This window comes from Nesoenas mayeri (genome assembly GCF_963082525.1).
Source record: "Nesoenas mayeri genome assembly, chromosome: 3".
Taxonomy (NCBI): domain Eukaryota; kingdom Metazoa; phylum Chordata; class Aves; order Columbiformes; family Columbidae; genus Nesoenas; species Nesoenas mayeri.
The window spans coordinates 76,226,728-76,239,684 of record NC_137544.1 but is presented as its reverse complement, the minus strand read 5'-3'; the positions used below and the strand labels follow the sequence as shown (position 1 = coordinate 76,239,684).

General features: G+C 43.1%; 1 protein-coding gene across 1 annotated transcript in view; it reads right to left on the bottom strand.

Annotated features, from left to right (window-relative positions):
* PGBD5 (piggyBac transposable element derived 5) overlaps nucleotides 1-12,957 on the bottom strand; it is a gene marked incomplete at both ends in the record, with an annotated part of 62,177 nt that overhangs the window by 25,566 nt on the left and 23,654 nt on the right. The window contains one exon of the mRNA XM_080342516.1: nucleotides 6,163-6,590. Within this exon, the coding sequence (XP_080198642.1) occupies nucleotides 6,163-6,590 (428 nt within the window). The remainder of the gene's footprint in view (nucleotides 1-6,162; nucleotides 6,591-12,957) is intronic.

Below are 12,957 nucleotides of genomic sequence, written 5' to 3'. Positions count from 1 at the left end.
TGAAGCCAAATCCTCTTCCTCTCTCGAGGTCCACACGAAACCCTGCTCTTCCTCTCTGATGGCCACCTGGGGCATTTCACATTTTCACTTTGGGGAGCTCTGTCAGCTTTTTGCAAATATTAAACATGCCCTCATTCCTTTTCCCTTTCTGCCTCTTCTGTGCAGAGGGGAGGACCACATCCCTTGGGATGGGGCTGGAGACACTCTTAAGAATTCCTCAGCTTCTGGAAAGGCTCGCTTACCTGCCAGATCCCGCAGTGTGGTGTGGTTCAACTCTTATAACCTCTCCCGCTGTCAGATGGAGAGCAGCAGAAAGAAAAGGCTGTATAAGCATCACTTGAGGAAATTTTTTTACCTTCTGTCATTAGCTTAGCTCCCTCCTTTGCATCACAGCATCAGCTCTCCTCACAGCAGCTCTGCTGCATCCTGCTTACCCTTCAAACTCTTTCTGCCTTCTAAGACACAGTCAGGCCTGTCAGCCTTAAATTTAGAAAGCAAATCTGAATTTTAAAGTGTCTCCTCACCTTCCTCTTCTCCCTACCCACACTCAGCCCTACCTTCTCCTAGGACCTAGAGCTTCCCCTTCATCCCCTTATTCCAAATGTTTAAGTTGTTCCCATTTCTGCATAAGATAAATGTTCCTCCAAAGTCTCTACTGGCGAGAGGGAACGAAAATGGAAACAGGGTAGGGCAAGATTTGCTGTTGCTGCAAAGAAGGTATGTGGCCATGCAGGAGAACTGACATGAAAACCCTGGAGCTTGCTCTTCTGGCTTCCTCCAGAAAGGGTGCGGAGGCAGCTGTTGTCACCCCTCCATGTGCAACTGCTGCTTCAGCAGCTGTAAATGGCTTTGCAAGCAGGACACTGCGTGGGCTGTACCTGCTGCTGCAGCAGCTGATCCCCATCCGATTTTCAAAGGGGGCAATTGTTGCTTCTGGCACTGACATGGTTTTCTTATGACAAAAGTTCTCTCTCTTGCTACTGGCCGGTCCTGTCAGTTCATTCATCCTCTTCCACTCTGAGTCTCCTCACTCCTCCTGTAATCTCAAACCCATCTCTTTGCCAAACCCCCATGCAAAGTGGTATTTGCTTCCTCCCTCCTCCCCATTCTTGCTGTTGCTGCAATACCCACTTCTCCAAGAGTGAGCTTACTGTCCCCATGACATATTCTTTCCTGCTTCTCATCTTCCTATACAAAAATCTACTTTCAGGCTTAATTGACTCCTACATGCATTCCTGGCCACCTCTTCACCATCTTTGACTCACTCCCCAAGCCCCCCCCCTCTATTCTGACTTCCTTTGATGCAATATATCCCATGGATTTTTTCACCGAAATCACCCCCATTTTCTTATTTCAAATTCCCAGGTTTTTTTCAGGTCTGAGAAGCTCCTCATTTAGTTGGTTTGCTTCCCCACAGGTATCCCATTGGGATTTTTGTTCCTCTTCTCTATAGCCATCCTCATCCTTGCTAGATCTTCTTACAAAGCTTTCACTCTGTTTTTCCCTCAATATGTACATGCACTTCAAATGTTTGAGTCTCGTCTTGGAGTCTTGCCTCTCCAGAATTGCTACATCTCACGTCTTTCATTCACTGAACAAAGCAGCTAGCCACTGTCAGGAGTGCCTTTCTTTTTTCTCCATTTTAGATAATCTCCAAAGCTCTTTCCACTCCACAGTTCCACTCATCCTGCTATCACCACAGCCCAAAAAGGCTTGTAGGCAAAGCTCAGAGTCACTAACTTTTCTGTGCTTGGACTTGCCGGATTCCATTGCCTTAGATAATGAAGCAACACCTCCCTGAGATAGCTCATCTTCTCTTAGTTCTATGGCCAGCCCCGACACAGGGTCTGTCTTCCACCTGTCTCCGGGAGTAACTGCCTCAGCTTGCCTTGTCTCTGGCTTTTGGTGGGTACCATCCAGCTGCAAACTGAGTCCCCTGGGTAACTGCACCTGTATGCAGACTGAGCCATTGCTTCTGCAACAGTAGCTTGTGCTTCTGCTTCTTTGCTCCAGAGCTCCTCCTGTCTAAACTAAATTCTCTGCTAGCATTTGACATCTCTGCTTGCATATCTAGCTGTCAGTTCTGGTTTTATTATTCTACATCTGAGAGCATCTCCCTTCCCTTAAGCTAACCCCTTACTACCTCCTTTTTTGGCCACGGCAGAAGTCCTCCTCTTCCTGCTGCAGATCTCGCTGGCCAGTGAATCTGAACGTCAGTCTTTACCTCCAAATCCTTGCAAGGTCTTCTGAGTCAGGTAAAGCCTGCCTATTTTCCATTCTTTCTGGGTAACAGCTCTAAAAGGTTACTCATTTTAGAGTAACAACCCACTCACACAGTAAAGTTTTCATCCCAGCCAACAGCCATGCTGCAAGTTTTCCTTTTGGCCTCAACATAAGGCAATCCTGCCCTGCAGGTTGCTGCTGGAAAGCCACTCTTAGTCCATCACACTGGCCACCTCACTTTTTTTCTCTCTGATAGCTCTCCTTCTCCAATATATCAGACAGATTCTTTCTCTTGACTTTCAAAGTCCTGCTTGCCCTATCCACATTTTACTGATCCTCTTTACCGTCATTCAAAGGTTAGCTTCCACCTCTGATGGAGGCATGATGTCACGCTTCTCTGCCCATTTGATCAGTCTTCAATTGACTCTCTTCCAAAAAAAAAAATCAGTTCTTTCAGCAATCCATTACCATGAGGTAATTTTAAAATAGCCATAAAGGTTAATTTTCTGCTGTCAAACTCACCCTAAAATCTGGCTTCACCAGAGGATCAACCAACCAAGAGCTACAGGACATCAGAAATTGCTATTACCTTGCTATTCAATATTCTTATTGCTTCTCTGTCTGTCTTTCTCTTGCTCCACATCCTATACTTAGCTGATGTCCTCTGAATATTTACATCTTTGTGTTACACTCACAGACGCCCTGAGACAGAACAGTCCTGGTTTGGGACCAGCACCCTTATAAAGAATCATTCTGCAAACAGAAAAACTGAGATATAGAGGTGTGACTTGAGCAAGATCTTTTAATTCAGAAATGCCCATACCAAATCAGTATTTTATGCTGAGGACACAGAAGATCTATGAGCTCATCAGCCTGGTCTTGCCCCTCTGTGTTTTCAGATGAGCCGTCATCTAATGCTGTGAGCTGGTTTGGAAGAACTATGTCAAACTGTTTAGCTGTACCCTACGATACTCCCAAGAGTGAAACACAAACAAGCCCCCTAGTTACTGGCCAAATTTTAGCACCATGCCTTTGGAGCAAGAGGTTAGAGTTATGTCTCTCATTTTGCCAGGGAGTTTGTTGACACCTGAGCTAAAGAGTTAACCTGGCTGTTCCCAAATGACATTTCACTGGGCAGATACAGAAATGTTTGGTTCCAAGATGCCAAAGAGAAGGTACTTTGCAGCGAGAGGGAAGATGAGAGTGCCTGCAGTTGTGCTCCTGACCTCTCCCACCCCAGCCAGGGGCAGCTGGGGACAGCAATCCTGTCTAGACACATCCCGCTGACAAGCATATAAATTCTCAGCAGGCACAGAAGGATATTTGAGCTGTAATGTTATTTTCCTGATCTCCTCCGGTTTCTGGAATTCAGTGTATACCCCTGGCAGGTGAGTACCCTTGAATTTGTTGCAGCATACCTCAGCACAGGCAGGGCATCTTCCCCATCTTCAGGCTTCTACTTGTCAACAGTAACAGAGCTACAAAGCTACGCATACTCCAGCAGCAAAGAGACGGCACTGATGGCAGGAACTGACCCAAACTTCCACCTCTTCTTGCTCAGATAGAGGCAGCAGTTATTTATACAGAAGATGTTGGGGAAGGATAGGATGCAGAGAATATTCCTGTCATTCTTATCCAATCTAGGTCAGAACACTTTTTTTCTTTTTACTTCAGAAACTGAAGTTAGCACTACAACACACAATTATAATGTTCTGGGCTTTCAATAAGCTGGAGGGTAATTATTTCCTTTGTTTGCTCAGTATATTTAGCAAAATAATTATAATCCACTGGACTCTTCTTTGTTTTGGTATATTGGCATAGTTGTCTCTCCCTGTGTCCTTTCATAGAAACTGTGATGTAATTTTTGCAGGCACATATTTTGGGGGGGGGGTACAAAAAAAAAAAAAAAAAAAAACCTAAATATTTTCTGAGAGCTAAATTCCACTTAACGAATCTTTTCTACCTCTCCAAAAATAAAATATCAAATCTGTAGAAGAAATAACAGTGAAGGCAGATGTTGCACTGCCCACCTGACGCAGACTGCCTGCGCTGTCCATAGGGGTGAGTTAAAAATGCCTCTTCCTAACCCACATCGTGTGAGTCCACACCGCCAGAGGAATAAAATCAGTAACAAGTCTACCTGCAAATCCAAACAGCCCAAGTAATTCCTCTGCTTGATGCCACTTACAAGATGTCAACCTAATGCCTGCGCATAGATCACAGCTCAGACACAAACCATCCAGATACCATAAGTCTTATGTTTAAGATACAGGTGTACTTTAAGCAACAAATCCTTTTTGAACTTGGTATTACAGAAACCTGGGCCACTCTTCCCAAAACACTTTCCAAGGCAGCACATCCAAAAGCCCATGTGAATTGTTTTTTCCCCTTGTCTTCTCCCTTTGTTTCTGTGCAACTGGGCTATTATTTTAAATTATTTCTATTATTTCTCACTAGGCCTGACATTCTGGGTTTGACGTTTACTGCAGTCTGCTAATCTGCACTCAAGACAATTTCCAGGGAGATATCTTTCCTGTTGTTTTGAGCAGATGGGTCCATGTCTCCTGAGACAGGTAGTGTGCAGCACTGCCTTATCAAACCCAGGAGGACATTAGGCACACGGCTCATTTTAGGAGGCCTGGAACATCCCCCAGTAGGCTACAGGCACTACACTAAGGTATTTTTAACAACAGGTCCAAACGAATTTTCTTTCTCACAGAGCTATTTTCGAAGCTGTATTTTAGTGCTTTTTATTTCACTCAATATCACTGAAACACGCTGTGTAGAAATCACTGACGTAAACACTGACAATGGAACACAGAAGTGGAGGGGGAACCAAGAGAACTGGACTATTATTTCTTCTTCCCCCTCTGCCCTTTTTTTTTTTATAGTAGCATCTCCTTACCAAGCTCAGCACAAACATACATTTGCTTGTCAAGATTCAGATGTTTTGACACTGCAAATAGGATGCTATGATTTTGCCAATTCAGTTCTCAAACCTTGATTGAGAAGGGGGAAGGGAGAAGGGATATACATGCAAATCAGATTTCATCCTTTAATGGATTTGCACTCACAGCGCATCCCACAGCGCACCATTATACTTAGACACAGTGATCACATTTCCAAAGCCTTTATCTTCTGCCCATTTAAGTCAATGGCCATAAGGATTATGCCTTATTGTATCTGGAAACAAAAATTCATTGGAGTCCCGTTTACTTTTATTCCAGGTGGTCTAGAAATAATTCCAGTTCCCTGACACTTTCGTTGCAAATCTGCACATCAATAAGTTTTTCCACAGAGGCATCACCCATCATTACTAACCAGGACTGGCAGAAGGCACAGGCAGTGCTGCTGAGGGCAGCTGACAACCACAGCGAGCAAAGGCACCTACCTCCGATTATTTTCCCTTTTCCTGGCCATGGGGAGGTAGCTGGACCACATGGCAAGCATCTACTGCTAAGGTCAGGGCCAGTCATTCTGAGCAAACTCAGCTCCTGTATCCAACCCCCAGCCTGTGGCAGAAGCAGCTACAGGTTGTGCCTCCAGCACAGCTGCAGCAGCTCTGCCCATTCCACTCTCCTGGACTGCAGGAGGCGCCTGAAATCCATCCTCAGGATAGCAAAACCCCGTGGTGCCAAGCTCACTGAGAAGACTCCAAGCTTGTTTAGACCACTAAAGCAAACAGCCTCAGCTCAGAGAGCATCATTCCTATTGAAAAATGCCAGGCACCTACGCTGTAGAGCTCTAAGTCAGACGTTGCTGAGGACTGGTGTACAGAAGTGCCACTTTCTCTCGTGCTTCATGGAGGCACCGCAGCCCAGCTTCGCTCTCTGAAGCCCCAGCTCTTTGTACAGGCAGTTGTGCTCTGTGCTTTCAGTCATAGCAAGACAACCTAAAGCATGTAGGTTATATGCTCCCTGCCAACAAGTTAACTCTTACCTGGGCTTGTGAAGGTCTAAAAGCAGAGTCAAAGCCATTCTGCAGAGAGTCCAGAAAGGGCTGGATTTTGTAGAGGCCATGCGTTGTCTGGCTCGAGCGGAAGGCCACAATGTGGAAGTACTTCAGGATCTTCTCAAACCGTGACTGCGTCATGATAAGTGCAATGCTCTTGTTGCTGTAGAAGCCGCTGCTCCAGATGCTGAGAACAGACTCACAGTGGTGGATGCTGGTTGATATCATGTAGCCTAAGAAGGCCTTCATTTCCGTCAAGGTGACGTCAATCCAGGCATCATCACTACCGAACCTCTCCTGGTACTTCTTGGCGTACATGTTGGTTTGGACCACCATATTCTTTAGTACATTATCAGGGACAAAGAGCTGAAAAAAGTCCATGGCACTGGCAGTCAGGGGCATCTTTCGTGTTGGACCTAGGACAAAAGCAGGAAGGGAAGGTAAGCTCACTCCTGATCCTCATAAAGCATGTCCAAGACCAGCAATTTAAAGCAGGGCTAACTTTCCTAAAGCAGGAAAACAAGGTCAAAGTGAGAGCATGTCAGTTAATTGCTTTGAAACCATTTCCACTGTTTGACAGATCTCATCAGGAAACTTCTCCCCTATGTTCTCTGTTTCCCTCCTTTACTACACAAGCACAGTGCATTCTGAATAGTTCTTCCTCTGTTCTGCACACTTATTTGTTTGTAGCAAGACTTAGAGGGCATGCAGGTCTGTAAGGCAGCATGCATTTAATTTTTCCACTTATAAACTACCTGTGCCTTTCACCCTCAGCAGCTATTTTGGCCTTTTTCTGAATAATCTTTTTTTTGCCATATGTGTGTCAAAGCAGTACCTTCCTCAAAATAGCCCAGAAGGAAGGTGTCTGAACCCTCCAGAGAAAGAGTGCTGCCCTCAGCCCAGCTGACATGATTCCTGGGTACTGGAACCTGATCCCACCTTTTCTTTTGCACTCCCAATTCCTGCCCAGTTCACTGTCATTAATCCTCTGACTTCCAAATCTGCTTCTACTCCAGACACAAAGCTGTGCAGATCATGCCTATGCACTTCCAAGTTCTGTGTCTCTGCCACCACACCGGAGCTTTATCCTGCATTCTGACACCCCCAAGACAGCACATGACCAGAACAAGTCAAAGACATCAGGTGGCTAATGTCATTGTCCCACATCACAGTGAACAATTTTAGCATTACAGTGCATACACTGGTGCTCTTCTTCTCAATAATGTAATAAGCCTTGCAGCCCCACACTGTCATTACTGTAGCTTTTCATTGATCTTGCACTTTGTCTTCTAGTTTCAACTATTCCATAAGAAGAGCAGGTAAACCAACCAAACAAACAAAGAAAAACCCCCACAAAACACCAACAAAAAGCACGAGGCTCTAAGAGTTGGCAAAGAGCTGGCACGAGGCTCTAAGAGTTGGCAGCACTGTATCAGTGTAACAAGGTTATCCAGTCAGACACCAGATTACATTAAGCCAAATTAGCCTGCAACACCAGTGACGCAGACAACAGTCCTTACAGCCCTCTCTTCTCTAATCCCTTCCATAAGCTAATTAAGTTCAATTTTAAAAGTAGCATTTTTCATGCTCTCACCCCATAGCAGTGCTTTAATCACCAGGTAAGAGTTATGGGGAAAGGGACCTTCCTATTCTACTACAGAAGCAGTGAAAATCAATACACCTGAGAGGGGCAGTGTGGAAAAACTGAATGGCCAGGGCAGTGCTTAAGAGCAATTCTACATCCTTCTGCAAAAGAGTGTCGTGATTGTAGCCCCAAACCAAGACTTGGATAGAATAAATTATGTACCTTAGTTTAACAGCCTCCCTTCAGCCTTGGGACTGCCTGAACCACACTGTTCCTCATCAAAACCAGCTTCTCATTCGAAGTTCTGCCTAACAAGAGTGAGTCTTCCTTGCCCTACGTGGCTGCCTGGACCTCAGCATCAGCTCTCCCAGCTGGAACAGAGCACGAGATTTGCTGTTCTGCAGCCTGGCACTGCAAAGATCCACTAAGGCAGGGATGTCATACTCATTTTCACCGGGGCCCACATCAGCCTCACGGTTGCCTTCAAAGGGCCGAATGTCATTTTAGCACCGTACATTCACATGTGGACGCTGCACTAAGGTATTGGTCAGGTCACATTCTCCGTTACCCACGTGTCTCAGCTCACGTCCTCAGTTACAGCAACAACAACATCTTGCAGAAATTTTGTGTGAAACAGTACTATGAGGAACTACACAAGTACTGTGGTTGGACTTGCTCTTAAGCCTTAATGTTTCGGTGCCCTCTGGTGAACTCGAGCTACTAGAAGGGCAGCAAAAATAGCACCAAGACATTGAAACAGTGAACCTTCAGACTGCCAAGAATGCCAAAGAAGCAAACTCAATTGTCTTTTTTTCTTTTTCCTCTCCGAGTGCAGTGGGGAAAGAAGCATATATTTAAAGATTACTTTCCAATTTTAATTTGTGAGATTGAGAAACTGGAGGTGAAACAGTTCGGTTGGAAGCACATTCCTCTACATAGCAAGACTAAGAGCCTCACAGAAACCATGTTCTGCCAAGGACAGAGCAGAAAATTTCAGCTTAAAAGATAACAAGTGTTCATTATAAGTGAAAACTATGGTGCTAGAATAGATACACTTACTTAACCTTAACTGCTGTTGCAATAATAAAGCCTCTTAACAAAGAGTTATCTTCTTTTGATCAGGGGATTTATATTCTGCTAGCACCCATTAGGCTGTTATAGCTGACATAAAATGCTCCTACAAATGATTCTGTATGAGTGACTTACAGCACATCACCTCCTCCTTCCCCACAACTTAATCAAGTTTTGACATTCTCCAGCAGATAAGGCTTTCTGAAAACGTCACACTGCACAGAGTGTATTCCTACTAATACAGGAAGTCTTGAGTAGCCCAGGCAACACTCCAGGTAGAGCACAGAGGTAGTTTTGAAGTTCTTCCCTTTAGAAGCAGAACCCTATAGCAAACAAAATACATGCATAAAGTATTAAGTCTTATGAAGTGAAATATCTCAGTCTTGAGACATATGAAAATGGACAACAGGCTGGACTCCATCCTTAGGAAGACAAGAGCAGTCAAACAGACAAAAAGGTATTTTTGTATATAATTAAGTTTTTGGTAGCTGCACAAGTTTAACTTGAAAAGCAATTATGGAAAGTTGCCAGGTATACTGGATAGGACAATCCTTTCTTAGCCAGCAGTCCTGCTCCAGCCACACAATCTCCTATCTGGTCTCCTTCTTGAAAGAAATGTGCAAGATTTGTAACCCATTCCCTATGCAAAACCCACACAGCTCTAAAAAAGTCATCTGAATCACTTTCTGACTCAAACATCAACCTAATTGTTGACTAAATATAATTCTGAAAGCCTCTGTACAATCTCATTGTCTTCAAAAACAGCCTTTATTGGCACAGTGAGCACAATTGTTTCATAATTTACTAATATGCAATAAAACAAGAGTGACATTAAATTTCTGTTGGAAGAGAACTGACTTTTTAACATGAATCAGGTTTTGCATAGTTAATGACTAGTATAAAATATTTAAATATTATTTTCTATCTAAGTACACAAATATATCCCAAACATAGATCCAACTGTGTAAGAAACCTAAATAGTGAATTTGCACTTTTTAAGGATTTTTACATTGACTTAAATGCCATTTACCCAAACAATACTGAAATGAAAAGGGTTCAGCATTCCACACATGCACGATTTACCTTTCAAAGCTTTACTCAGTCAAATTAAATAGTGGATTCACCTAGTCTTCCATTCTCAGAATGAATATACAGTTATGACTGTAAAAGGCAGATTTTTCGCTCTCCTCTGGCCTGAAGTGTGTGCATGGAGAATACATTTATTTATGTAGGCTTATTTGCTTTAAAAACCAATCAGGATTTCCAATACAAGCTATAGAACCAGAGCACAAAAGGACTCTTGGAGTTCCCAAACACGCAGTCAGAACCAGTGGTCTGTGCACACCCAGGGTAGGGACAGAGGTCCACCAAGTAACCCCTGGCTGCGCAGCACACGCCAGCTCCTGCACTTTGGCCTTGCTGAAGGGACTCTGCAGAACATAGAAAATAACAAACTCCCATGGTTATGATACAGCACGCACACACAAACTCTCCTTCTTTCTCACCCTGTCTACCAGCAAAAACTTGCACGTGCAATCAGCAGCAATCACCGTGCAAGTCACTACCGCTACTATAACCTATTTTGATGGAGTTCATTCCATTTTCTGTCTTGCACTCAAGGAATGCATCTCCCAGAGCCACAGCTATTTTAACTGTAAAGTAGACTCAAAATAAATGAAGAAGCTAAGCAGGGAAAGCCATTTCTGCTTCCATGCTGGAAAGAGGGCTGTGGAGCGGAGGCTGGCACATCGCCCTCAGAGCGGGCGCATTGCAGAGTGCGTTTTGGCTCAGCACAGCTCAGGGCAAACTGCAGCAGCCTCGTCCGAGCGGATGCCTGGTGAGAGAGTAGGCTGCACGTTCAACTCCTTAGCAAACATACACATTGCAGAAAAAAAAACGCAGAAATATTTAAGAAAATGTTCACATGAAACATCCTCAGGCAGCCCCCACACATCCTCCTACAGTCCGGTCCTCGTTGGGATGGATCCCCATCAGTCACATTCTTCCCACTGCTCCAATCCCACCAGTGTTTCTGGTCTTCCTTACTGAGCAGCACATTAGAAAGAAAATAAGGACTCCAAATGAATTAACTGCTTTTTCTATACTTAACTGCTTTGTAGGACTAAGTAATTTGGACACATTTTTAATAGGTTAATTTATCCTTTTGCATTTTTCCTGTTGTGATTACCAACCTGTTATTTAGTAGCTCAGAGTTCAGAGGCTCGGAATAAAAATGGAAAGCTTCAAAACCTACTGTAATCTATTGGTGCTTACAACATAACATACAAATCTTAAGGAGGTCAAAAGCATTGTCATTTGGGGCAGGATAAATCAGATGTGTAAGAAAAAAACACAGTGGAAAAACAAGCTTGTTATCCTCTGCTGTGCAAAAGACTTACTGCTCACATTCGTAGTGTAACTGAGGTTCATGATAAAATACCCTGTTACCTTGATAGGCCCAGCTATTACCATATGTATGCCCATCCAAACTGCATGGCCTGGAAACCAACCTTGTAATCTAGGATTGATTTTCAAATTAATTTAACTTCATTAGCAACTGCGCAGACCCCAATACTCCTGAATCAGGTACAGGAGTGGTAGAAACACCAGTTTAAGAATTTAGAAATAATTTTATTGTCTTCTTTGAGCAAAAAGCTAACAATTTAGAGTCACACATGAGGACAGCACATTTAGGTGTGTTACATACAGATACATACATAAGAAAAATCTATCCAGAACCTGTTATTTTTTGACAATTGGGAAATATTTTCTCCCCTGACATATGGCACAGCTTTCAAAGACAAGGGTTTGAAAAGTCAATTAATTCCTTCTTCCTAAGTCCAAGCAATTATAGACTGTTTTATATTCCTGAGAAGTTACCTTTCTGAAGGTGCACAAAATGATTTTTGGGTCTTATTCAGAAAACATAATAAAATGCTGACAGAAGTTTTCTGTCAGAAAATACACATCCATCATAAAAATTATGTTTTCATGGAAAGTGGCAATTGATGATATATGACAGTTCAAACATTTTTTCATCTTTCTCAACAAGTAGAGACCAATACAAAGAGCTGAAAAAAACCCAGCAACAAAATAAAAAGTAATGTTTTAATATTTTCCCAAGTGAGATTTTTCAGAATTTCGGTTTCATACAAAGTTCCATCACGTAAGCTTTGGAAGCACTGGAGCTTATCTGGCTTGCCAGAAAATCAGTTTTCATATCGGCTCTGTTCTTAATGGCCTGGAAGAAATGTATGCCAGATCATTCTCAAACCATAGCCAGTTTGATGGCCTTATGACAAGCCTGTCAAGACAGCTTGAAGAGCACATAACAGTTCTCTTCTGCATTTTATTCCAGTTTATTTCAGATACTGCTCTCTTGCAGGAACTGGGCAGTAAGTATCCAGATCTTTAATGCAGGACATTTTGCTGCATGTATTTCATTCCTCTTCATTTAAAAAGAGCAGCCAAAGCTACAGTGACAAGTCTACTTAGTCAAGTCAAAGGTAAGTCATCCTAATTTACACTAACTAGGGTTCTGACCAATATTTCAGAGCAAGTAGATGTTTGTATTTGCTATTTTGGTAGATGAATCTGACTTCCCTTTAGGATTGCTCAGCACAAAAATTCTATATAAATGATCAAAGAATGATCCATACTCGAGAGTTGCTTGGAGCTCAGAGCTAACCTATGAAGAAGCAATTTAAATAAGAAATGAACAAAAAAAATCCCAACCTCCTAAACAGGCACTAGATTGGCTTTCTGACACAAGGAAGATGAAGCTGGACATAGTCTTTCCAAAGATGGTTCTCCTCTTGGACATTAGGGTCTCTCTTGGCAACCCCTTGCTTCTAGGTAAGTTTTTACTAGGTCACCTTCACCCAGAAACTTACTTTGCACTCTTACCTAAGCAGCCAGTAGCACACAGTTATGCTCTACATTTGATTTCAGTTAAGCTTGTTCCAAGCTCTTTAGTAAAAATGTGATTTGACTGCACTTTTCCAACCTCTATAAGTAAGCCTTTAACAATGCCTCCACATCTGCACGTAAAAACCTAGTCACAAAAATTGTTCCAAACAGCTTCTGCAAAAGGGTGCTTTTATCTTGCCTCCCAGCATTATAAAAGA